General features: G+C 44.3%; 1 protein-coding gene and 1 non-coding gene across 12 annotated transcripts in view; one reads left to right on the top strand and one right to left on the bottom strand.

The window, feature by feature from the left end:
• Positions 1-27756, top strand: part of DTNB (dystrobrevin beta) — a 248412-nt gene that overhangs the window by 203380 nt on the left and 17276 nt on the right. For 8 of the 11 annotated variants that reach the window (XR_004352834.1, XR_004352832.1, XR_004352833.1 and 5 more), the window contains 4 exons: positions 1227-1312; positions 2175-2288; positions 7613-7709; positions 12589-12609. Coding sequence is in view for 8 of the 11 variants with exons in the window: in XM_032652769.1 (XP_032508660.1) it covers positions 1227-1312; positions 2175-2288; positions 7613-7709; positions 12589-12609 (318 nt within the window). In the remaining 3 variants the exon portion in view is untranslated. Of the gene's footprint in view, positions 1-1226; positions 1313-2174; positions 2289-7612; positions 7710-12588; positions 12610-13785; positions 14039-20330; positions 20595-27756 lie in introns of those variants that run through there. The other 3 variants (XM_032652771.1, XM_032652772.1, XM_032652770.1) reach the window with 3 other exon arrangements.
• On the bottom strand, positions 10575-10681 carry LOC116764822. The gene has a single exon (XR_004353031.1). It is a non-coding gene; the product is annotated as a U6 spliceosomal RNA (small nuclear RNA).

Below are 27756 nucleotides of genomic sequence, written 5' to 3'. Positions count from 1 at the left end.
CTCTACACAGAAACTTGTCCGCAAATGCACATAGCAGCATTATGCAAAATAGCCCGCCAAAATGGGAACCCAAATGTCACTCAGCTGCTGAATGGATGAACAAAATATGATATATCCATATGGTGGAATATTATTCATCTATAAAAAGAAATGAAGTACTGATACATGCTACAACGTGGATGAACCTTGGAATCATTTGCCAAGTCAAAGAAGCCATACGTAAAAGATCACATACTGCGTGATCCCATTGGTGTGAACTGTCCAGAATAGGCAAATCCATAGATAAAGAAATTAGATAAGTTGTCACAAGATGGTGGAGGGGAAATGGGGAGTGACTGTGGGTTTCTTTTCGGGGTGATGAAAATGTCCTGGAAGTAGATAGTGATGATGGGCTCACAACCTCATAAATATAGTTTAAAACCACTGAATTATATACTTTAAAAGGGTAGGTTTTAAGGCATGTAAATTATATCTCAATTTTTTAAAAAACCCACAATTAGGTACTTCACGCCCACTAGGATGGTTAAAACCAAAAAGACAATGACAAGTATTGGTGAGAATGTGGAGAAATTGGAACCCTCATTCATTGTTGGTGGGACTGTAAAATGGTTCAGCCACTTTGGAAAACAGTTTGACACTTTCTCAAAATGTTAAATACAGAGTTAACCATATAACTCTGGAATTCCACTCTTAGGGATTTACCCAAGACAGATGAAAACATATATCAACACAAAGATTTGTAAATGAGAGGTCAGAGCGGCTTCATTTGTGATAACCAAAAGCTGCAAACAGTGGAATACTATTCAGCAGTAAAAAGGAAGGAACTCCTGATGCGTGGAGCAACATGGATGAACCTCAGAAATACCATGCTAAGCGGAAGCCTGCATGTTGTATGATTCCATTTATATGAAGTTTCTAGAAAAGGCAAAACTGTAGACAGCAGATCACTGGTTGCCTGTGGTTGGGGATGGGAGTGGAAGTTGACTACAAACTGGCATGAGGGAACTTTCTGTGGTGATGAAAGATGTTCTAAAACTGGACTGTGGTGATTGGTTTGCATAACTGTTTAAATATACGAAGACTCATTGAATTGTACACTTAAAACGGGTGGATTTTATGGTATGTAAATTATACCTCAAAAATCTGTTTTAAAAAGAATCAACAGTCCATCTGGGCCTCTGGATATATTTGAATAAAAAAAAAACCTTTCTTCTTCCTCACTGTAGACCCGTCCTCCCACCGACTTGAGCTTTAACTTTGATGCCAACAAACAACAAAGACAGCTTATTGCAGAACTGGAAAACAAAAACAGGTAAGAATGCAGAGGTCGAGCCAGTTTCTGAAGCCCAAGATTATCACGTGAGTATCTGATTCTCATTTTCCTTGCAGTCTAGGTGGGTTTTGACCACAAAGGAAGATCCCACCTCAGTGAAGATAGGCCAGCCCAAGTCCAGTACATGCCCTGGACACTAATTTGTATAGCTCTGCATGCTGGTAGTCCAAAACCCCGCTCAGGTGCTCTTAGGTAGATTCTTTTTCTCACCCACTAGTGTGTTCCCCTCCCATTCCTTTCTCCACTCTACTCCCAGGAGCCTTTGCTGTGTCTTGTCATCTTGTCCTGGCCCACGATGCAGCACGCGACTGTCTGGTCTCTCACTAAAAAGCCATTTACAGGCTTGGCGACCAGACAACACACCATCATGCACTGAAAAAGCAGAAACCAGGACGAGGAGATTGGTCATAATGTAACAGGCACAGTGGAGGAAGTGGCAACCATCAGATCTCGGGGTGGGAGTGGAGTTCAGGAGAAGAAGGGAGACAGAGGAAGACGAGGGGAGTTAGCACAAGTCTTGCATTAGAAGGTTGCAAGTTCCCCCCAGACAGGAACAGACTCTTCTATTGATAGTTGTCCTTTCTCTTCTGTGGAAATTTTTCAAGTTCTTGAGAAGAGGGTTTGTAGGACTTTTTCTACCACAAAGGATTGGTTTCATCGAAGCAATATCGAGTGCGGCAATTTTAAGACGGTGTCCATTTCACATCTTGGTCATTCAGAAACGATCAGAACAAGATTGGTAGAGGCAGCACGACTAGGATAAAAACTTCTAACGGAAGAAAAGAGAGGGGGCGAGCTGTGAAGCCGCACGTGGCCATCTCTTTTTCATCCACCTCTCTAGAGAGATCCTGCAGGAGATTCAGCGTCTCCGTCTAGAACATGAGCAGGCTTCCCAGCCCACCCCGGAGAAGGCCCAGCAGAACCCCACACTGCTGGCAGAGCTGCGGCTGCTGAGGTAAGCGGGGAAGCTGCACCCCTGTCCCCAGGTTACGGTCTGCTGCAGTAGGAGTCCATATCCCAGGGAGCCAAACCGGAGGGTTAGAATCTGTTTATCGGTTTAACTCATCACGTTAGAGCAAACAGCTAAAGCATTCCACTCATTCTGTTACTGCTTCAGATGTTTGAGTCCCTTTATTAATCACTGTGAGATCTCCTGCCTTCATTTCAGAACTAGGTAAACACCAGGCGCAGTGTTTATACTTTTGTGATTGCTTTAGGGAGACCATTGTGCTGCACTCAATCTTCTTATCTTGCAAATTAGTCTGACTTTAGAGACTCCTGGCAGGAGTAACGCTCTCCGTGTCCTTTGAGTATGTTCTCCCGCGCTTCATAGGCAGAGCAGGATTCCGTTGCGGGAACTCCTCTGAGATGTGAAACCAAGTGGGAATCCCTCGCACCGTGGCCGTGGTACCTTCTACCTCAGCATAAGTATAAACTGTCTCAAGGATCGAGAGACTAAGGACGTAGGATCAGGATGGGGGTAGAGAGCAACTTCAGCTCCCACTTGGTGCTGTTTTGGAGGGAATGAGGGCATCTTCCAGGAGAGTATAACGTGAGCGTGATCCGAGCAAAGTTATTAGGGTCTTATTTCCTATCGGTCTTAGAAAGATGTGTGTATACTCTTTGTAAGTGAAGACATTATGGAAACTAAGTGAGTGACTTGATTCTCACCAGACCTCTAGATTTCCAAATAGTGGGTTCTTTCTGTTTAGGGTGTAACATTTGACATTCTGCGGTTGATTTATAACGTGCGGTCACCTGGGATTCTGCATAGCCGAATGTCCTTTCTTAGTTCTTCCTTCGGCTTAGGTCAACTCATCAAGAATTTAAACCACGCAGATGAAAATCATTAGAGATACAGAGATTCCCATTCTCCTAAAAATTCATTTTAGTTTCTAAATTGATTAGAAACTGGGCTGAGATTTTGGTTGCTCTGGGTCCACTGTCACACATTTGAGATGTCAGCATGGTTGGTGTCACACTAGGGAGGATGGGAAAGCAAAAGCTGCTGACTCAGGTACAGCATAACTCTAAGCTATCAGTGTAAGATACAGCTGTTTTCTTTCCTCACCTCAGCTCAGGCACAAGTGACTACTTTGTATCTAGAAAAGCAAAAAACTGTCATACTTTAGTTTAACTATTGCTGGAACTAGTGTTGCTGAAAGGGCTTCTTTATGCTAGAGGGATCTGAAAAAACTGTAGATTTAGTAGGCAAAGGGCTGAATCCAGCGCTGTGACATAAGGCAGTAAGAAACAGGAATTTAATCTAAATACAAGGAGGGTCTAAATCCTGAGAAATCAGAAGGTATTTCATCTCAAAAGCAGCTTGTATACCACTGAAAAAAGAGTGACTGTTGAATAAGTTTGCCGGATCAACTGGTCATGCATAAGGACAAACATATTGGCTCTCTTCCTCACACTATATACAAAAACACCACCGGATGGATTAAACATGGAGACAAAAATGTTAAAACTTCTAGAAGAAAACGTAGGAGAGTTTCCTTAGGGTTTTGGAATAGAAAATATAATTTCTCAGAATTACTAGCCATGAAAGAAGTTGGTATATTCATCTATATTAATATACGAACTTTTGTTTATCACAAGACACATAGAGGGCAAAATTCATTTGTAGGTTCTGACAGCCTTCTGGTTTTGATGAATATACATGAATCCAGGAACTGCCAATACCCAGCTAGTATAATAAAACAAGATAGAGAATTTCATCCTTAGGGTTAGTGGTTATGAATCCTAACCACCAAGACTGTCTTTTCCCCCTTCATTGTTTTTAACGGTATATTTGTTATTATAATAATATATGACAAATGTGTGAGACATGAAGCATAATGATAAAATGAGCACCCAGGAACTCACATCCTACTTGAGAATTCATATATTGCTAAAGCCGTGTCATCTGTAAAAGTGCCCCCCTTGTTCCACTTCCTTGCTTCTGCCTTCCCCACAGAGCTAACCTCTATGCGGAATTTCGTTTATCGTTCTCTTGCTTTTTTTTTTTTTTTTAATATTTACTTATTTATTTATTTGGTTGCACCGGGTCTTAGCTGCGGCACGCATGTGGGATCCAGTCCCCCGGCCAGGGATCGAACCCAGGCCCCCTGCATTGGGAGCATGGAGTCTTAACCGCTGTGCCACCAGGGAAGTCCCAATTCCCTTGCTTTTTAAAACAGTATTGTCAAGTATGTGTGTATGCCCACGTGATAAAGTGTCTAATTTTGCTTTTTGTTTTTTGAGCTTTATAGAAATGGTATTCCATGCAGTCTTCTGGGATATTTTTCCCCCTTAATATTACTCTTTAGGAGCCTTCCATATTGTTGCATGTAGCTGTAGTTCATTCATTTTTTTTTTTTTTTTTTTTTAATTTTTATTTATTTATTTTTGGCTGTGTTGGCTCTTCGTTTCTCTGCGAGGGCTTTCCCTAATTGCGGCAAGTGGGGGCCACTCCTCATCGCGGTGCGCGGGCCTCTCACTATCGTGGCCTCTCCCATTGCGGAGCACAGGCTCCAGACGCGCAGGCTCAGTAGTTGTGGCTCACGGGCCCAGTTGCTCTGCGGCATGTGGGATCCTCCCAGACCAGGGCTCGAACCCGTGTCCTCTGCATTGGCAGGCGGATTCTTAACCACTGCGCCACCAGGGAAGCCCCATTCATTTTTTAAAGCCACATATTATAATTATTTGATCATGCACAGCACAAAGGAAGAGTACTGCATCCAGGCTTGGGGGTTCAGGGGAGAAAGGCTTTCTAGAAAGTTGAATGGGTCAACTCCTCCTTACTGAGTTTATACCTGCACTGGAAATTTAGGGAGTATGAAGACGAGAAGACAATGATTCTATCTTAAAAATTTATAATCTAGTTTTGGAAACAAAACTTAAAATAATTTGCTAGTCAGTTAAATAATATTGTACAATGTTAATAAATAGTATGGATATTAGAAGAAATGTGAGTAGGGAAAGGCACACACACACACACACACACACACACACACACAGGCTAGAAGCAATTTGACGCTTGAAAGTGCTGGAATTTGGGCTGGACTATGAAAGGTAGGTGTGGTTTGAATGGCGTGTAGGACAAAACATTTAAGATTAGAAGCAGAGTTGGGGTTCAGCAAGATCCCCCAATAAGTATGACACATTTCAGACAGGAGAAGGAGTCTTGGAGCTAAGAATTTGTTTTCAGTCATCCAGTGAATTAATCTTTAGAGTGGCAATGATGGGAGATAAAATTAGTTGGATAATTGAGACCAGATTCTGAGAGCCTTAAGTGATAGGTCATTGGAAATCCTTGGAGGGCTTCAAATAATGATTTCATTAAGTTCACTAGATGTTAATTGAGTCCACACTGGATGCGTGATATTCTCTTAATCATTAAATATATGCAAAGACGAGTAAGGTCATCCCCTGACCTCAAGGATTCTGCATCATGGTAGGAGTGACGGCAATACAGGGTAAAATATATTAAGTGCCACAGAGAAGCACCAATTACTATGTGATTAAATAAGCAGGATCCTATACCTACTGAAGTAATCAGGAATAGCTTCCTGGAAAGAGTGACGTTTGGGAGGGACACTAAGGAGTGAATAACATTTGGAAGAGAGTAGGGGAATACTCACTTGCAAAATGATGCAGTCTGCTTAGGGAAAAGTGAACCATGCCTGGAGGTCCAGACATGGAAGGGAAAGGGAGGTAAGGAACTAAGGATAGGAATGTAGGTAGGGTCTGGAGCAGCACTCTCTGATAGAAATACAATGTAAGCCGTATGTGTACCAAAAATTTTCTAACAACCATGTTGAAAAGCAAAGGAAATAGGTGTCACTAAAATTAATGCTGTCGGGCTTCCCTGGTGGCGCAGTGGTTGAGAGTCCGCCTGCCGATGCAGGGAACATGGGTTTGTGCCTCGGTCCGGGAGGATCCCACGTGCCGTGGAGCAGCTGGGCCCATGAGCCATGGCCGCTGAACCTGCGTGTCCGGAGCCTGTGCTCCGCAACGGGAGAGGCCACAGCAGTGAAAGGCCCGCATACCACAAAAATAAAAAAAATAAAAAAAATAAATTAATACTATCTTTTATTTAACGTGTGGGAATAGAAAGATAGACATGTGATTTCCAAGAATCATCTGAATTGGGTGACTGATTGAATATAGGAAATGAACAGGAAAGTATCAAAGAGGACTGAGTTTTTCAGCCATGACAGATAGAAGAAAAAGTAGGAGAGAGAGGGAAATTGAGAAGAGAACCATTTAGGGAGGAAAGTCTCAAGTTTGGTTTTGGACAGATTGAGCTAGACTTGTTGACATGAAATCTGTCCTCAGGGAAACAGAAATCTGTCCTCAGAATTCTCTTAGACACAGAGTCGTCCTGATGTCTGTCATACTTTTGGAACCTGATGTGTGGTTCTGGAAGCACTGACTCCTGAACCCTGTCTTCCCTGAGCAGTTTTCATACATTTTTTTCCACTATTAATTTAAATTTGGACTAGTTTTATGTATAAATGAGGCATTTGGCTTCCTAAAGAATTTTTAAAATCACTTTAATAATATTAACAATACTTTTTCACTGTACGGCAATGTATACTTTCCAAAGCATTTTTTCTAAAAATAAATTTATTTATTTATTTTTGGCTGCATTGCGTCTTCGTTGCTGCACGTGGGCTTTCTCTAGTTCCGGCGAGTGGGGGCTACTCTTCGTTGTGGTGCGCGGATTTCTCATTGCGGTGGCTTCTCTTGTTGTGGAGCACGGGCTCTAGGTGCTCAGGCTTCAGTAGTTGCAGCACGCAGGCTCAGTAGTTGTGGCTCACAGGCTCTAGAGCGCAGGCTCATTAGTTGTGGCGCACGGGCTTAGTTGCTCCATGGCATGTGGAACCTTCCCGGACCAGGGCTCGAACCCATGTGCCCTGCATTGGCAGGTGGATTCTTAACCACTGCGCCACCAGGGAAGCCCTCCAAAGCATTTTTACATACTATTCTCACAGCAGTAAAGAAAAGTGGGCAAAACAGATATTATCACCATTTTATATATCCAGTATCAGAACTTAAATGATTTGCTCAGCATCTCATACACTGGTAAGTAGCAGAATCAGGTCTAAAACCCGTTTCATCTGGCCTTCGACTCTTCTTTGAGAATCATTTTATCTTCATTTTCTTTTTTTTTTTTATATTTGTTCAGTAGCACATTACAATTTTTAATATTTTTAAATTACAGTGTCTTTTTGTGATCTAACTGCCCTTCCATCTCTTCATTTCTCATGAGCTTTTCCTCTCCGACAGGCAGAGGAAAGATGAACTGGAGCAGAGGATGTCAGCGCTGCAGGAGAGCAGGCGGGAACTGATGGTCCAGCTGGAAGGGCTGATGAAGCTGCTGAAGGTAAGAGCAGCAGCCGCTCAGGTCTCCTCCCACCTCCCAGCTCTTCTTGTCTATCTTCACCTGCACTTCAGCTTCTGCCTCCCTGTATCAGACAGGATGAGGCTAAAAGGTTAACTCTTGCTGCCTAGACTCAGTTTTCAGGTAGACCTCCCTGAAGTTAACCTAATTCAGTATAAAAGTTATCTAAATTATTGTAAAGCCTGATTACAAAAAATTAGTAACTGGAACTAATGTCCTTGAATAGTTGCTTTTATGAATTAATAAGAATGTTTATAAATCGGATATTAGTTATGTGAAATGAATATTTCTCAACTATATAAAGTTTCTTTTAAGACAAGTTTTCAAATATTCTACCTAAATGCGTAACAAGTATTGTGTCCTATTTTAATAAGTATTACAGAGGCAAACCAAAGTAATCAACCAACTCTAATCAATAATTTTACTCTATTAGGAGCAATAAAATAGCTCTAGGTTTGGTATATTGGGGCTTGCATAATTCAGGCCTCACTATCTATTTTTAGTGAAAAATATATTACAGCCCCTACACCCTAGAGCAGACAAAGGCGCACTTGGCATTTAAATGTCCTCACCTGGATGATTTGACTGGCACTGAATAGAAATACTTACCCAGCTCTGTAGCAGCAATACAAGGACATATTTGTTTATGCTATAAATTCCTAAGGCCCGTCTGTCTATACTGTGAAACCATTGTATTTCATGGTATGAAATACAGAATGGAAATCACAGTGTGGAGTACCTCAAAAGGCAGGCTGAGGGGGTAGATTTAATCCTATGATAAAGTAGAGTCATTAAACGTTTTGAAAACAATAGTTTAGGAAAATGATCATAGCAGGTTGGGAAGAGGAGAAACTAAAGGATAATAGGAAGCTATTGAAATCATCTAGACCCGAAGTGACAAGGGTCTAGGCTAGGAGGGGTAGCCCAGGAGCATGTCAGCTTGAAGAGTTTGCTTCAACTTCTCCATTCTGAACCAGTCCTTTAATAATAAAGCCAGTGGGTATTTAGCAACTTGGGTAAATGGAGTGTTTGTGTTTTAAACTGACTTTTGGCTTGCTCAAGACAATCACTTCTTTTAGTCTTGAGCTGAGTTTTTTTCTAGCTTTGGTCCTGGGTATTTGGGGTATTTTGGGACATGTTTCTTCATTAACCCTGTTAGCAGGATTTCTCCTGAGGAATATTTTGTCTAAATGGGTCTTGTTTAAAGAAAACCTTATGCGTAAAACCTGGCCCAAATCCTTCAAATAGTTGTCAAGTATCCAGCTGAGCAACCCGATCAGCCACCCAAGAGAGCAGAGAGGTACTTAAATACATTTGGCCAGTGTAACATCTGGAGCCGTGTGGGGCTTTGAAAGCCCTGCCGTTGTGGGGTTAGTCCACCCACAGGACAGAAGGTCATGGGGGATTCACCTGCCTTTCAGAAAAATGTTCTCAAATATTACCCAAACATAGATGGGAAGGTACCCTTCTTGTAAAAGGCAAAAAGGTTTATGCAAACTGAAGGGAAGTCAGAATGCATTTCCCCTAAGTATCACAGTAAGCTTTCCCGTCAGCTGGTTGCCCTCAGTGTTCCTTAGAGTTCCTGGCTCAGGTCCCGTGTGCCTTCCTAAGACCTTGTCATGTACCTCTGACACTTGCATTCAAGGCCTAAGCAGAATGAGCTGATGTCTCGAACTGTATTCCCAAGCCCTGAGTTTCTTTGTATTTCCAGCTGTTGTCTTACAGTTATAATTTCTGTAGAATAACCAGGACCCCACTGCTCTGTTTCGTAGGATATCCTACCAAGTTCTTAAAAGCCTTATTATTTACCCACCTCACAGGCTGAGGTCATTCCGAAAGGGAAGAAGAATTGCAAACATAAACCAGGAATGTTGTCTTTTTATCCATTGATAAGAGTCATGTTTAGGGTATGTGGTGTATAATGGTGACTAAGACTCAATCCCTGTCACCAAGGAGTATCAGAGACCTTCTTATTGTTGTTGTTTTTTTCCTAATGACATAATGTAGACTGACACTCAAGTACCCGTGTTTCAGAATGTATCTTTTCTTTACATTTTTTCCCCTGATTAATGAGTATATATGGATAACCTCTACCTCAGACTTCTTATTTAATCTAGAAGTAGTTGTGTGATGGTGTTTTAGTTTCTAAATTACGTTCCCAGTATTTTTCTGCCTCATTTTCCATTTTTCCAATATTGCTTTTGAAACGCATTTGCCAGATGAATTTGTAGTTTTAAATTTTAACCTCATATGCAAATGAGGTTTTGAATATAGATTTTTTAATATAGATGACTACAGTGGCTATGGCATTACTTTGGCCATCTAGCCAGATATCCCCAATGTGACGGGTCCCCCATGTTTTTAGGTGACGTGAGCAGTCCTAGGTTTGCACTTTATAATTAAGGCATTATTACCCCCTTTAAATCAAGTTGGCTCCTATACCTTGTCACCAGTCAATGTTTACTGACCCCAACTGACTAATTGATAACAAAAAGGTTCTAAGACCTTATATCTGACCTGTTTACTGTGTTGACAAAGCCTTCAAAGCTATATCTGATTAACTTTTGTGAGTTTGGATTATACAACACCATCCTAAGTAACACTTTGCCAAAGTCCACCCTCTCCCAATCCCAGTGCACATGGGGGGCCTGTAAGTCCTGAAAACACTGACCTGTCCACTCTCTCCATCCTAACCTGACATGTGTCTACTGCAAATTATAATGATTTTATATCAATGGATAAACTATATACAGCAAAGTCACCAAATGTACAAACATGAAGCATTGCCTTCTGAATTTTTCTTTTTTTTTTTTTTAAACATCTTTATTGGAGTATAATTGCTTTAAAAAAAATATGGAACACTTCACGAATTTGCGTATCATCCTTGCGCAGGGGCCATGCTAATCTTCTCTGTATCGTTCCAATTTTAGTATATGTGCTGCCGAAGCGAGCACTGAATTTTTCTATTCTATTGAACCAAGATAATATTGTCTCCAATACCAAACCTGGAGAAAACAGTGAAAATAGGGAGGTGTTTTAGAAACAGTTCTAAGAAATTACATACTGGTCTTTTGACCTCAGATGCAATTTCAGCTTGTCAGGATTGCCCCATCTCTCCCCTACCAATTTCCATTTCAACATTTAGTGCCAGCAATAAAAACACATTTTTAATTGTTTAATAACTCTTCTACGGCTGGTTGCCTTGCGTAGTGAATGGAAGAAAAGTGTTCTGCCTCACAGGGAAGCCTGACTAGGCAGGGAGATCACTTCCCAACTGTAAAACTCTAACCCCTTCTTACTGGAGCCATGCATACCATACGCAAAAGCTAAAAGACGCTCACTCCTTCAGGCTAACTCAGTGAACGCTCAGGGCCCTCTTTGCCTGGGTGCCTGTGATATTAGGTTTGGCCAAGCATCTAGCAGCTGGTTTTGATAATGAAGAACATCTTCTGGTGCTGAGTTGGGAGTCTCCTCAAGAGATTTCTTGGTGCCCATTTAATTTCTAGTGCATGTCTCTCCCTTGCGGGAATAAAATGACTCTCCAAATTCTTACTTTCCCTCTCCCTTTCGTAATTCCTTGGCTTTACTGAAATCATTCTTTCCATTGCACCCAGATCTGCAGACTGAGAAGCACTCGTCCATTCCCAAGACTTCCTACACACATGTTTAGTAAAGGCAGTCTGCATGGATGGATCCAATTTAAATAGAACCATTGCAACAGATTTTAGATCTGTGTATTTGGGGCAAAGAGCAGAGGCGTCCTGACCACAGTTGCCCATGATGAGGCACAGAAAAAGGAAACAAAGAGACCCATTAAAAGACAGAGTAACTGAGAAGCACAAGACTGAGGAGAGAGGAACTCGGAAGTGTTTATCTCATCTTCATCGTGCTTCCTTCTTCAGTGTCTAGAGGTGCATTCTGAGAGCTGAGAGTTAGCAAGGGCCTGCTCTGAGCACCGTCACTGTAAGGCTCTGAAAGACAGAGACCATATCTTACCTTCATGTTTCCAGTGCTTCATGCATAAGGAGCATTAAACGAACCTTTGTTCAACTAATGAGACACCAAGGTCAAGAATTCTTTTTGAAAAGCCTCTTAGGGCCTTGAAACAGTTCCAGTTTATAGGGGGAAGGGGATGTATGTGCATCCTTGAAAAGAACCACACAGCAGCCAAAGGCTCCAAAAGTGGAAGACGGGGGACTAAATAAGAGAATCTGTAGTCAGATGGAATTTCCAGTTTCTAGGAAGTTCTTAAGAGCAGTGGTTCTCAAACCAGCAGGATTCAGAATCCACTGAAAGTTTCATGAAACAGCACTGCCCCCACCCCAAGAGTTTTGATTCCATTGGTCTAGGGGGAGACGGGGCAAAGCATGCATCTCTGACAAGTTTCCAGATGCTACTGCTCCTGGTCTCTCTATGTTCTGCACTTTGAGAACCACTGACTTAGAGAAACGTACCTAACACATGTGGATATTGTGAATCGTGAAACAGAGTGATCACGGAGCTTTTGAGTCATGGTTGAGCTGCTTCTTTCAGTTTACCCTAAATAGTGATATAACCTTGGGCAAGTCAGGCTCTCTAGGGCTTTTAAGTGTATAAAAGGGGAAGTTGGACTAGAGGGTTTATAAGGTTCTTTCCTTCTAACTCTAGAAGTTAGCATTTAAAGAACTGGATGGGGCAGAGGCTTGCCATTTGCTCTGTGCAACTGATGACGCTCTGACGGTGGTCAGGCCCTTGGCTCTCTGAACCCATGGGCCTGGCCTGGTTTGCCCTTTTCTGTCATTTTTTTCCGGTTGTTTGTGGTGATGGGCATTAATTTCTCTCCTTTTTCCCCTCTGCCTTTTTTCGTCTTCACCACCTCTAGGAGGAGGAGCAAAAACAGGCAGTAAGTGAACTTCAGAATTCCCCACCTGGCTCTTGCTTCTTTTGCATGTTCTCCTTTGCCTCATATAACTGTTACAAACTTTCTCCTCTCCTCCCTGTACCAAGATCATCTCTGCGGAATTGGTTATGTGTAAAACCCTTAGCAGTTCTCTCCGTGGTGTTGTAAAATGGCCAAAAGGCCACGTCATGTTTACCTAGTAGAGCATGTTCTTATTTGAAACCAGAGCTTGTTGAATTTGTTTTCAAAGTACACATCTGTTGTGTTTATTTAAATATGCATGACTAGCCATGCTACAGTTACATTTTCCTGCACTTACATTCTCTGCTGCTTCATGATTAGGCTGACTTTAATTGCTTGAAACAATTTTCAGGGTGGTGGGAGTGACCTCAGGGTTAAATACGATGTCATGAATGACTGTGCATGAAAACGAGTAGTTCTTTTGATAACTTTAGATGTCCTTTAGTCTTGAACAGTCTTCTGGAGTTCCAGCTCCCGTAGCCTTCTTAACAAAGTTACCAATGAAAACTAAGTGGCTGATCATGCTGTAAGTGATTTCCTGTTCAAAGCCCACTCCAGAGGGAGCTCTGGTTTTTCTGAGCTGCAAGGTGTTTAGAGAAAGTTTATGTTTGTTTTTATTTTCCCTGACAGCCACTAACCCACACAGGAAAATCAGTTGAGGGCTTATCCACAAAGATAAGACTATATGTTTATATCATATAGTAAGGTTTTCAAAGCATACATTTTTCACACAAACTAAAGCTAATTTTTAATTTACCTCAGGGCTTCTCTTTAAAGAAAGAAATGTGAAATGTGTAATTCAAAAAGTGTACTCATTTCTTATTTCAAGAAACAAATGTATCCATGTTTCAGATTAAGAATAGGAATATAAAACATTATATTTACTATTATTTCCAGGTAGGAAAGCAATGGAGTCATAGGGTAAAAGGGAGAGGAAAGGAAGGAAGAGATGGGTAAGGAGGGGAGGAGGCAAGAGAAGAGGAGAGGAGACTGTCAGGAAGAGGGAAAGAAGACAGAGCATGATGTCAGGGTAGGCTGACAACCCGTACATCTCAATGTAACAAAATTTTATTTTTGTCTGTGCTTTATTTGGTTTTGTTTTTTCCTCATTCGCACATAATTTATTACTTTGATCTTATGGCACTTTTGTATCAATAGGTACATTCACATGGGCAAAGCAGGAGAAAACCAGGATGGAAAGTCAAGCCCAGCCATTAAATGCTTCTGCCAGGAAGTGACACACATCACTTCCACTCCATTTCATTGGCCAAAGCAAGGCACATGACCACACTTAACTTCAATGGAGGCAGGGAAGTATAATCCTCCAGTTTGCTTAGAAGAAGTACAGAAGCAAGTGCTGGTAATGCCTGCCACAAACAAGAGGATGAGTGAGATTGTGTTGGAGGGAGGGAAAGAAAATATCTGTTCTTCCTGTTCCCTTCTCCCCTCCTTTCCCTGACAGCCTCATCCCCTTGCTGTGACCACACCCTTCCTGCAGATCAGGGTATCACCTGACCTGTAGTTTCTGGCACCAGCATTCCCCTCCTTTTCTTCATCCCTCTGCGCCCCAGAGATGTGCTTTACAGGTAAACCACTTGCTGGGAACTTCCTCCAGCAGTCCACCCAGACTAGCATCTCATGATCCCTCGCTGAATGGGCCAGCTCAGAGCAAAGCATGTAATCGGGCACACCCACACCCCACCTGAGAACACCTTTCAGAGGAGGGCAAACATTATGGATATTTATGTTAATGGCAGCAGTGAGGGCTTCCAAGAGACACTTCATTTTTTAAAACTTTTATGGATTACTGTGTACTCCAAAAACCAGAGATTATCACTGCTGTCGTATTATTTCAGGTCAATTTAAGGCTGATCTTGAGCAGACAAGGGAATAAATAACAACATGTTCATTCCAGTGACCTTTGATTGCATGTGAGATCATCTTCCCCTTGAGGTTGGCAAAATGAGAAGCTAGACCCAGATCACTGAAGCCTGCCACTAATGAGCCACTTGTGTGTATGTGTTGGGAGTTCTTGGTGGCTTGTGTGTGTGTGTTGGGAGTTCTCGGTGGCTTGTGTGTGTGTGTTGGGAGTTCTTGGTGGCTTGTGTGTGTGTGTTGGGAGTTCTCGGTGGCCGAGGTCCTGAGCTCAAGTTCTAGTCCTCACTGTCCCAGGAGACCGTCCAGAGCATGAATTTGTACAAATTGTTTTTCCCTCATGTTTCCCCACTATGGTGAGGTAGGACATTCTGCTCTGTGGATATAGGTAGAAATTTCCTGTGTCCACATCACAGGTTTAAACTGTACCCACCTAAGGCTCAGCAGTGAGGCTCAAATGTGAACTGAATGGCTTTGCGTAATTCAACATTTTTAACATGTACAGCTGGAAAGACTATAGAGCTTTAGAACTCAAGCGTCTGCTTTAATCTGTATCATTACCGAGTGAGGCACCAAAAGGTATTTACCACAGAGCTACGCCATAACCCTTTCTTCCTCCCAGATTCTGGCTGGTGTAGCTTAATTTCTTCCCTATCAAAATGTATTACCCTATACGAGTCATAAAATAATTGTAAGACTTTTTAAATGAAGAATTTACTAGACATCTTCCCCAGACTGGCTCTGTAAATCCATTATAGAGAACTTTTTATGCAGTTTGCCTTCCTCATTCCCTTTCAGGGATTATTTTGGCATTGGGGAAATTGGAGGGAAATGGGTAATAACTGTGACTTTAACTGTGACTTGCGGGGCTGTGGTTCTACCTTCAACCTCAGCCACTTTTCCAGTGCTTTAGTGACATTAGTACCTCAGCTGATAATTCTTCTGTCTTCCCTTTCTCCCCCCCTCCCTCCTTCCCCTTCTCTTTTCTCAGCTCCAAGGTTTATAATTAAGGGCAGAACTGCCTGGCTGTTTCAGATAAGACTTCACTGAGTGACTGTTCGACCCATGACATACCCTACAGTTTAACAGGCTCAGGAAGTAGATTGTATCGGTTGAGTCAGGGTTAATCAGGCCCATGATAATCGTCAGACTGTAATTAAAAGACCTTGTCTGCCTTTTTTACTACTGCATCCCCTTGCTGCTAGCCCAGTGCCTGCCACATGGCAGATACTCAATAAATAGCGGCTGAATGAAAACTGCTATTAACCAGATTTATAAGATTTTAACTTAAAAGCAGTGTGAATTCGTAAGTTTATTCATTGTAAGGGACATAACTGGTTCGAGTACCTAAGGCAATAATTTTGCTCAAGGTACTCCCGTATAATAGGTAGATCTATTCAAGAGACTAAACGATGGTTAGAAATGTCCTTTATAAAAAGAATCAGAAAAACAAATTTCAGTGTTACCAAAAGAATAGGAAGACCAAGCTAATATATTAGTATTATTATTAACTCTATTATTATTTCTGTCTAAAGAAAAGATATGTTATGTAGAGTAAAATCATCCTCTTTTTTTAAAAACAGATAATCTACAAAATGCAGGATATCTGTAGTTATTTGTATCATTTGAAAATATTTTGAGCACTTCTCAGTAAGAACCCAATGCCCACAACCAGAAATGTGTACAGAGGGGTACACTAAAGTCACAACAGACTGGTGAGGACCCAGCTGGCAGTGGGTGGTGTTTACTGTTGAGCTGTGGGCTACTCCCTCAAGGTCAAACAATATCCCAGTCCTAGTCTGGAGGGATTGCAATGTACAAATTTATTCTAGGGACACCTTAGGGTTCCATTTTTCCCACAGACTCAACATACCATAAAATTTCACTGTTGGATTGCTGACACAAACTAAAATGAGCTGTCCAAGGCAAGGTTTCAGTTTATTCATGAGGGATGTATTTCTTTAAACATTCCTCCGGTTCCTCCTATTAGAAGATCATTACTTTTTGGAACTTCCCTGGCGGTCCAGTGGTTAAGACTCTGGGCTTTCACTGCAGACGGCACGGGTTTGATCCCTGGTCGGGGAACTAATATCCCACATGCCGCACGGCCGGTCAAAAAAAAGATCATTACTTTTTATATACAGATCAACATCAGAGTTAAAGACTATAACTGTAGACAGTGATGAATAAGGATAGGGGGCTCCCGCAGGGGTGGCCTTGATCCAGGTTCGTAGGGTGGTGGTCCAGAGGGTAATATAGGTGGTACTCTGAAAATTATGTAATTGGAGGAATCTTGGGATTCCACTAAGAGAACGTGGCCACAGTTGGGATCTCTCTTTCTCCTTCAGCCAGTTGGGATATCACGTGGATCTTGCCCCACACCCTTTCTGATTTCCAGAACTGGACAAACACCCCACCACAACTCAACCAAAGAAGGCATGGTGTGGGCTGGCTGTCAGAAACCCCCATCTGTGACCGCGGCTTCACCTAATATGCCTCAGAGGAAGGGCACTCAACATTTAGTTAGCCAGGTTGACCCATGAGGCCTCCACGATGAACCTAATGAATGTTAACTTTGTAAGTTTGAGAGAAAGTACTTAAAAAAAAAAAACAACCTACACAACAACAAATAAAAACCTCCTCTTTGTCCATTAAAGAGATTACTGGTAAACCCCTTGATGTGTTCCTGGGTCAGGTTCCCTTTTGGTTCACTTAACCTTTGGACACAATCCCATTGGGAAGCGATTCACATGCCGCCCTAAAATTTTCTGGATTCCTTGGTCCCACCATACTCTGAAATAGAAGCCTGAGTCTACTGCTTCCTGAAAAGCAAAGGATTGCTATTTATGTCTTCAGCAATGTCTTCCTACATATGTTGAAGTGAGCAGTGGGTGAGCTTAGCCTTTTGGAGGATCAAAAGAGAAATCCTGCACAAATCCCACCGTCAAATAGTATGATCCTTATTTCATGGGTGGCCTGATGCCCTGTATACAGAAACAGAGGCCAGGTCAGTGATATCTGGAGGCTCAGGCACCACTGCTGCCCTCCCAAGTTTGCAAGCTGCACCAGTGGATTTTGGTAAACAAAGATCAATGTGCTGTACTCTGTGACTATGCCCCCAAACCTTTCGCCTCGCCTGGCCCAGCCCTAGTCTGCATACGTGGACTCCGGCTGCCCACAGATGGCCTCATGAAAGTCTACAAAGTGTGCTCATTCATCAGTCTTGGCCCCGTGTACTCACTATAGAGACCTGGTAGCTTGTTGGGGGGGGGGGGGGGTTGTTTGTTTTCTCCAAAAGAGGAAATGTCATAGCAATATTGAAAAATAGGAACTTGCATTTCACTCCCCCAAAACTCCTTGAACACCTAGAGGGAGTGTATAGTCTGACAATATAGAGGAAATAGCTTTTGGGTCTTTGCAGCACCCCCAATGTTTTTCATCACTCATCAATCACGAGCTGAGAGATTGCATTACCTGCTTGTTTATTTCCCCCTGTACTATATTTATGTCTTTTCCTCTTCTGACCAGAATGCATACAACATATGAAAAATATACACCAGGGTCTCTGGGAAAAAGTCTCCACACACCAAGCTGGAGATAGTCACCTTCCACTAGAGGAATATGAATTCCTAGGACACAGTATCTCCCCCCAGAATACTACAGTCTGGGTCTCAGCAGAGCATCAGCAGAAAAGAAGATGACTTCTAGGTTTTGAGCCCAGGAACCTGGGAAATTGACTGAAAAAATGAAACTGGGGAGATGATGTGGGTTATAGAAAGGGGACTTTGATCTGATTTTGAACATACCGAGTTACATAGAATAGGCAGGCAGTCAAGGTCTGTGTCTGGTCTTTAGATATTTAGGGATAGGCAGCTGGAAAGTTAGAGGGGAAACAGGGCTAGCAATGGAGATTTGGAAGTCTTCAACATAAAATTAGTGTTGAAACGATAAACATGGGCCGTAGGGAAAACGCATAGTGGACAAAATGAAGAAAGAGGAGGTAGGAGGGTAGGATTGTGGGTTCTTATGAAAAACCGGGAAGTTTCAAGGAGAAAGTTAATAAGGCAATAAGACAAGGATTTGACAATAAGGAAGTTATCAGCAACCTTGGGAAGGAAATTCTCAGTATGGCACAGTGTAGACAGCTCTGAAAAATTGATTTTGTCTTGTCCAGCCTCCTCACCCCCACCACCACTGGTTTCACCTCAACGAAGGAAGGAGTTATATCTTCGGTCTGCCTTATTGGGTTACGTGTGAATAGATTGTTCTGACTCATGGCACCTTGTTGACAAATCCTCATTTCTTTTCTATCTCACCATGTATATAACCTTTACAGACCTCAGTTTTCTCATCTATAAGTTTCCAATCCACAGTTCTTTGATACTTTCATCACTGATATCAATCGATATATTGGGGAAAGGCTGTGAACCAAGAAGGGTCTGCAGAAATCCAACTGGGCTCATTTGACTGATGTTTCCTTTTGTGACTTTGAAATCCTCTGGCCCTCGATTCCTTGTCTGGGTTTTCTAACCAACTCCTTCCCCAGGGTTTATTCATGCCAACCATCTACCTCCCACTTTTCCAGACAAAAGAAAGCATCCTAAGAAAACATCAGCTGCTTCCATGATGCCCTCTCTTTTGGCTCATCTCTAGGACTCTGGGCCATGCCTCCCACTCTCTTTCTTTTAGACCTCACACAGCATCCTCACTTGGCATGAGATTGGACCTGTGACCCTCCACTTGGAGAGCACCTGTAGGCATTTCCTCGAATCCTGATGCCATGCCAATCTCTAGGGTTTTATAACTGACCTAAGGCTGGTTCTGATGTTCCAAATTAACAGCAGTGCCAAGGTAGGGAGCTTCCTGGCCTAGAGTCCTTAACTGAAGTGAACATCTGCTTAATTTCAGCCAAAGAAGCATATTATAAAGGATATGATAGACTCCTTTGCACTCTTCTCCATTTGCTGCTAATCATAATTTGGCAAGTAGAATTACTCCCATTTGGAGCTGCAGTATAGATGCCCAGTGCTATAAAAAAAAGAGAGAGGAGAGAAGAAAGAAATACAGAAGCATGTTTTAGAAAATTAGAGGCAATGGGGCTTCCCTGGTGGTGCAGTGATTAAGAATCCGCCTGCCGGGCTTCCCTGGTGGCGCAGTGGTTGACAGTCCGCCTGCCGATGCAGGGACACAGGTTCGTGCCCCGGTCCGGGAAGATCCCACCTGCCGTAGAGCGGCTAGGCCCGTGAGCCATGGCCGCTGAGCCTGCGCGTCCGGAGCCTGTGCTCCGCAACGGGAAAGGCCACAACAGTGAGAGGCCCGCGTACCACAAAAAAAAAAAAAAAAAAAGAATCCGCCTGCCAATGCAGGGGACACGAGTTCAAGCCTTGGTCTGGGAAGATCCTACATGCCGGGGAACAACTAAGCCCATGTGCCACAGCTACTGAGCCCACATGCCACAACTACTGAAGCCTGCGTGCCTAGAGCCCGTGCTCCGCAACAAGAGGAGCCGTCGCGGTGAGAAGCCCGCGCACTGCAGTGAAGACTAGCCCCCACTCACCACAACTAGAGAAAGCCCGTGTGCAGCAACAAAAGACCCAACGCAGCCAAAATAAATAAATAAATTAATTTTAAAAAATAAAATTAGAGGCAATGCAGAAAGACAGTTACCTGCAGCTAGACAGGTACCTTTAATAAGAATCCGTGCCAACTCACTACTGCTCTACAAAGCTGTCTAACCGTAAATCCTTCCGTGCTTTTATTATTATGTATTCTAATTAATATATATGACATTCACTGTTTATTCACTGCTTTCACATTTCAAATTTCAGCTCCTGTATTTAAGCAGCTCAGACCTCAGGAAACCAAGAGAGAATCTAGGAGACTCTCAGGCCTGTAGCTGTCCCCAGGACATCTCCCAAATGTGCAGAAGATTATCAGAGTTTATTCTTGGCCCCTTGAAGTTTCTAACCTGAGCTGAGGCTACTGGTGGCCTGTCTTTCCTTCTGCAGCAGCTCACCACCTGGGACAAGAAGCCCTGGACAGGCCACCGACTTTAGGACCTCGTAACTCTGTCACCCTCAGCCAGGTTTTCATCCTCAGCACTATGGACATTTGGGGCCAGATGACTTTTGTTTTTTTTGGTGGGTTGGGGTGGGGAAGGGTGTTCTATGCATTGCAGCATGTCGAGCAGCATCCTTGATCTCTACCTACTAAATTCCAGGGGGAGCACCACACCCACACCGACACCCACACCAGGTTCCTAGCAGGTAAAATTATCCCCAGTGAAGAACCACTGCTCAGGAATTCCCTAGTGGTCCAATGGTTAGGACTTTGCACTTCCACTGCAGGGGGCACTGGTTGGATCCCTGGTCAGGGAAGTAGGATCAGAGAACCTTTCTCTGTGATACCAGTCTGAGCCCTTGAGGCACTCTCAGCATCCCTTATTCTGAGGTTTAGATATGGGATGGATGGTAAAAGATTTCCAGTCACCTTCCCCCACAAATCACCCCTTTGTCCATATATCCTGCTTCTGTTAACATCAGTGCCAGCACTCCCTACATACATGCTCTCTTCCAGTCCCCTACTCTCCCCACTCAGTTGTCACAGTCTAGTCAACTTTTTCTCCAAAAGCTTGCTTGTGTCTCTCTTCTCCCAATTCCTATCACCATTCTCCATTCCAGCCTCCGTCATCTGTCACCTGGTCTCCCTCTCTCCTGCCTCCTGTTTCTCAGTCCCTCCTTCACTTTGCCCTGGAGCCAGATTCCTAAATCAGACCAGATTGACCACACCACTCTGTCCTCGGAAGTCTTCACGGGCTCCCTCTGCCATTGCCTATAGCAGGGGTCAGCAAGCTTTTCCTTAAAGGGTTAGGTAGTGAGCATTTTAGGCTTTGTGAACCAAATCAGAGCTATTATGTAAGGACTTATATAACCATTTAAAATAAAACCATTTAAAAATGTAAAAACCATTCTTAGCTCACAGACTGTAAAAAAGCAGGTGGCAAGCTGGATTTGGCCACGGGCTATAGTTTGCCCATCTATCGCCTAGTAAATAAACTTGATGACCATTTACTTAAGGCTCTGGATGATTGTGGCCCACACTTCTCTTTCCCACCATATATCTTCTGTGCTCCCTGCATACTAGTGTCCCCACATGCTCCTCCCCTGCCCTGCAACACACACATACAGCTTCCTCTCTCATGGTGCCTCTGTTCATGCCCTTTCCTCACCTGGATTGCCCTTCCCGAGCCACTTCTGCCTATTGAAATTATACCCCTCAAGACACTCTCAGATGCCACCTCTTCTGTGAAACCTTACCCTGTTCCAGAAGGTCAGAGTTAAACTCTCTCGCCTCTGTGCCCCTTTTCCTTTGTACCTCTGCTACGGTACGGATTTCATCCTCCTTTGTGTGCTAGCTGTGTACATGCCGAACTGCCTAGGAGGCTATGAGCCTGCTGAGAGTGGAGACCTTGCCCCTTCATACCCCTACGTTGCACCTTTCAAAGTGGAATCATGGCAGGTACTACCCCATTGAGCCAGCATGTGAAGCACTTTATGTACATCCTCACCAACCCATGAAGATATTCTTTTTTTTTTTTTTTTTTTTTGCGTTACACGGGCCTCTCACTGTTGTGGCCTCTCTCATTGTGGAGCACAGGCTCCGGACGCGCAGGCTCAGCGGCCATGGCTCACGGGCCCAGTCGCTCCCTGGCATGTGGGATCTTCCCGGACCAGGGTACGAACCCGTGTCTCCTGCATCGGCAGGCGGACTCTCAACCCCTGCGCCACCAGGGAAGCCCAGATATTCTTATCTCCACTTTACATGTGAAGAACCTGAGCCTCAGAGAGATCAAGTAAGTTGCCTCAGGTCACACAGCTAATAAATGGCAGAGCTGGAATCCAAACTAGGTCCATCTGACTGCAAAGCCTGGACTCTAACCACCTTATTATATAGAACAGGGACTCAACAAAGAGGGGTAGTGCTGGACCAGGTGCCACACCTCATCATACAAGTTTTACTTACTTACCCGTAAGCAGCATTTAAGTCTGACTCATTGAACTTTAACATATCATTGATAGGTTCAGACTGCCTGCCCCATCATTGAATCCATGTCTGAATTAAGGACCATGCTCTCCTGGAATCCTGTCCTCTTTTGGTTTCTAACATGCAATCTGAGTGTTTGGTATTCATTTTATAGGGATTTTTCCCTCAGTGAGGCCCCTGATCATTTTGCTGAGAACTAGCTTTGAAATCCTGCGATGAGAACTAATGGGATACCATTTTCAAACAGAGCTGGGCAAACTAGGAGAAACAAACAGAAAGAGGGTAATTCTAGTCTTGGAATTTATGAGCTTCCCTATCTAAAAGTTTAAATTTCAGCCTTCTTTTGATCTTCGGGTTTATGGTGAGTTTTAAGAGGTTGTTCTTCTGAGACAGTCTTAGGAACTTAATACGCTTTGCTCCTTCCACTGAGAAAGATACCTAGACATCTTGCCCCCCAGCTCTTTCAGGCTCGGGTAAGCTTTGTCTTCTATATAATTCAGTTTGGCTTGAATAGGGGCAGAATCATGGAGAATGAGAACCATAACCACCTCCCCGTTGCCAACAGTGTGATCACAAAACACCCAGCAGTCCTGCCATTGCTGTCCATAGCAGTAACCCCACAGGGAGTGACACCTGAGAGCCACCGCCGGCAGTGACAGGTCATGGGTAAGCCCTGAGTTTCCTGAAGTGATGTGGGAACAGACAGGTGTCAGCCCTCTGAGGAGGGACCTCAAGGCAGACTTTTTGGTGGCCCCTCTCCTTCCAGCAGACACACACGATAGATAAATGTGTATTAACGGTGGTGAGAGAAGAGAGACATCATAGAACTGTTTGGCCCTTCTCTTGGGTGTTTAGAAGCCAAGTTCATCCTTAAAAGCTGCACCACCCTTTACCTCAGCGGTGGACACTTTGGGGAGAGGGGAAGGTCTCCAGGCGTGTTCTTTACCTGTTTCTAATTCGCCCCAGAGGGAACCGCGGCTGCTGCTTTGCTCACTGCCACGTGACTGCCTTTTTCATCTCCTCCACCCCTGTTCTCCTTGTGTGCTCACTTCCACCCCTGGGCCTAACTCCCAGCAGTCTTAACTCTTGTCATGTTAGGCAATTATTTTCAAATTTTGCAGCAGGACAGACAGTACAGCGTCAGATAATCCTCTCTCTCTCCTTTTACTTCCACATTTGATGAGACAGCTGCATTTTCCTAGCAGAGCCACCACCTGCAGCAGCTCAAAATAGTCTGTGGGGTTTTTTGTTTTGTTTTTTTTTTACCTTTTGTTGACGAAAAAAAATGTACAAAGTCCATTCTGTATACATCCCAGTTCTCTGTATGTTCACGGTTGCCTCATCTAAATTTCAGACTTGTAGTTCCTTTCTCCCAACATTGTTTTTCTGGGGTTTTTTTTGTTGTTGTTTTTCCGAACGGGCCTCTGAAAATCGGCAGCAAAGAGGCCAGTTTGTTTAATTTAAATACATTGCAGGAAAATGAAGGTAATTGTCCACACAGGCCATCTGCTACCTGGCAGGTGTCCATGAATCAGAGAGAGAAAAATGGAGACTCAAGTGTCTCCTTCTGTTACCATGATAACCGCTTAGCTCAGAGTTTTCGTTGGGTGTGTGTGTGGAGAGGATGCCGTTAATAGTGCTCTGGCGAGGGCATTAACTCTCAAAATCAGGCTTTTTGCCATAAGCCTCCTTGGGTTTGATTACCTGACGATAATCAAGGAGGTAAAAAAAAAAATTCATACCTGTTCCATCAGGAAAATGAAGGGAAGGAAATAGTATTTATGGAGCCCCTACTGTGTGCCAGGCGCCCTGCTGGGGCTGGCTGAGCACAGCCCAGGACTGTATATCCGTCATTTTCCTACTGCAGACAGCACCTCTGCCCCTGCACGGCCACGCTCTCTGCCACAGCATGTGAGTCCCCATCTCCACTCACAGTGTCCTCAAGTCACCTTCTCTGGCGTTCTCTGTACCTGTTTTGGCTCCAATATTAGACTTGCGCTCAAACAAAAGACTAAGTCGGAATCACCGCATTCTCCCTTCTCACATTTCTCACTCGTGTTGGAAATTAATTTATGTTGCTATCAAAAATCATGGTTGGCCTCGGCGGTAAGAAGTCTCACCTGACCCTTGTCCCTTCTGACCGCAGAGACTTGGGATCCCAAAGTGCTTAGGGTCCTTCCAGCAGTTTAAGGCCACTGGAAGACCCAGGTACCCATCTTAGCCTTGCTACTAATTTATTTGTGACCTTGTGACTTCTCTAGGCCTCCATCTCCTCAGATACAGTAATGAATGTTGGACTAAAACAGAGGCTGTTTTCCTGGGGTCACGAACCCTCTGACATTACAAGCATAACCTCTGAACTCTTTTCTTGGAACATGATACATAGCTTTCTCAGGTTCTCAGAGTCTTTGCTGATTTAGAAGCAGTGAAGGGCCAGCAGAGGAGAGAGCCTCTCAGATTGTAACATTTCTCTAGCTCTGTCTTTCCAGCAGAATTGTTTCCAACTACAAGGGACCTCTGTCCTCAGAGAACCTGAGTTACAGGGCATTTATTGTGTTTAGTTGTTGGTTAGACACGTGACCGGCCTTTGCTGTGTTCAGGCCTTTGTAATAAGTTGTATTTCAACAAGGTCCCACTGTCCTGCTTCAGGAAACTTTAAAACACTAAGGAGCGTGTCGTGAAGCTCCCCCAGCTTCTCTAGGCTCGCCGCCCCTCTTCTGGCAGCTGAAACCCAGAGGCACGCGATTCTTTTGGGCCCTCGTTGGACAGCTTATCCCCACCCCCCTAGTCCCTCCACCTTTGCTGATTTCTGTGTGGGTCTCAGGTTCCCCATGATCTCTGGGTTCCAGCAGTGATGCTCCCCCCAGCCTCTGACTGTGCTGCTTATTCTAGATGCGTTTGCTCTGAGTGGAGTTGCTCAGCAGTCTCCATGGGGAGGGCCTGCCTCTCTGAACGTACAACCCATCTGTGCCTTTGCAACAAGGTGCAGTCACTCAGTGCAGTGCTTCCTCTGCGCCGACTTCAGTGCGTCCATCCGGCACAGACCTATCAGGTGGGCAGAGGATGGGCAGTCTCTAACCGGGTTATAGGTGACTTGTCGGCGAGCCAGGAGAGCTGCCGTGCGCACTGCAGCACTGCCTTCAGCCGTGTGTGCTCCAGACGCTCCAGTCTGTGCTTATGTAATGAGGAGGACCTTATTTCCAACCGTCTTCCTGGAGACAGCCCGTCCTCTGCATACAGCAGTCTGCTCCCTGCACCTCCCCACCAGCTGCAAGTGCAGGAGACCTGAACAGGCAGCATCTCCGGTGTGGACTCCGCTCGTGAGAAAGGAGAGTTAGGAGTAGAACGTGCCTTAGGTGACCCTGAGGTGGCCGCTGAGAGCCCTCAGGGGGGGATCCTTCACTGACAGAGTGGTTATGACCGAAGCAAAGCCTTGATCACTCAGCATTTCTGAGATGAGGTAACTTGGTGAAGGTCGTAGAATCATAGCATTTTATATCTGAAAAATGCTTCCCAGGTCATCTAGTTCGATGCCGCTCAGTTTGTAAATGAGAAGACTGAACTCCAGAAGAATTAAAATGCACGTCCTGTACAGTCAAAAGAAAACCCCAGGTCTCCGGACTTTAAGGGTGCGCCCCTCCCACGGAACCTCACCGCCTCCTTAGCGTTCACCCGGGCCTGTGGCCAGAGCAAGATCCCCTCTTGGCGCCTGCGGCGGCCCCTCCTTTTCTGAGTCATTGGATTTGCAGCAGAGAATTGTCTCCAGACCCTGCCATTTACTCATTACAAAGTAAGGCGTTTGAAACTTTCAGCCTCAGGACAGCCTAATGCACTGAGGGACTTAGGTACATTCTCAGATCTGGAAAAATTTTTCTTGATTCTCTATGCTTGCTTCTCTTCTCATCCACGGTCCTCTTTCCAAGGTCTTCGGCGTCTCATGCAGGCCTCTGGGCCTGGTCTCATCCCCAGATTCTCCCTCCTGCTCCCTCTCAGTCAAATGCTCTTCAGATGGGACTGATCTAATAATGCAGAAAGAAAAAAACTCAAGCTCAGCGCGTGAGTTACCTATGGCTGCATAACAACTTACCCCGAAACTTAATGGCTTAGGAGAACAAGTTTAACTCACAGCTTCTGTGGGTCAGGAGTCCAGGCGCTGTTTAGCTGGGTCCTCACAAGCTGAGGGGTCAGGGTTTCTCACAAGGTTACAGTCACCTCAAGCCTCAACAGATCACGTCGTTGTAGGCAGGATTCCTCGTGGGTAGTTGAATTGAGGGCCACAGTTCAATGCCGGCTGATGGCTGGAAGGCATCCTCAGTTCCTTGCCAGGTGGGCCTCTCCACAGGGCAGCTCATAAGACGGCAGCTGGCTTCCTTAGCATGAGCAGGGGCAAGAGTGGGAGAGGGTATGTGTGGACAAGACAGAAGTCATGGTCTTTTATCAGCTGATCTCAGAAGTGACATCTCATTGGCCTGATACATCAGAAGCAGTCACTACACCCAGCCCATGTTCAAGGGGAGGGGATAACACCAGAGATGACTGCAGGGAGGGAGGGTGCCACTGGAGGCCTCCTCAGAGGTCTGCCTGCCACAGTTAGTTACCTAGTTAAAGTATTTCACATAAAGCTTTATTGATGACGATAGATTTAGTCCTCCCCGGAGATCATTGCCCGCTCTGGCTACGTTCCCGCTTTCCATTACAGAAGAGAAAGGGTCAGAAACTTGATACACCTCACTGTCATTTAACGAATATTTATTAAGCCTTTGCATGTGGTAAGCACAATGGTAAGGAAGGTAAATTTGAGGGGTGAGATTACTGCTGTACAGGGTTCTGAGGGAGGTGACAGTGAAGCAGACAGCTGGAAGACCAGCTGGTCAGACACCACAGAGGGGTAGCACTCCCGGCAGAGAGAACAGCTAGTAGAGGCCTGAAGGTGAGAGAGTGCAGGCCTTTCAGTAGATGGTTGTTGTCGAAACCGCCCAGGAGCAAACTCAGTTGACCTCTGTTGCACCAACGTATGCCTCATTCCAGATCAACCACATTCCGGATCCCTCAGCTTCAAGCCTGGCTGAAGTACCTGCATATCGATTACCTAAGACTTGTGCCTCTCCCGGGGCCTTTGGGATTTACTGCCCCCACAAGGATGCCAAACCGGCATTGCTCTGCTGGACCCAGAATGCGCATAGGGTTCCTGACAGCTCCGTCCTAGCATTG

Source organism: Phocoena sinus, chromosome 13 (genome assembly GCF_008692025.1).
Source record: "Phocoena sinus isolate mPhoSin1 chromosome 13, mPhoSin1.pri, whole genome shotgun sequence".
NCBI lineage: Eukaryota > Metazoa > Chordata > Mammalia > Artiodactyla > Phocoenidae > Phocoena > Phocoena sinus.
This window is presented reverse-complemented; position numbering and strand designations above follow the sequence as displayed.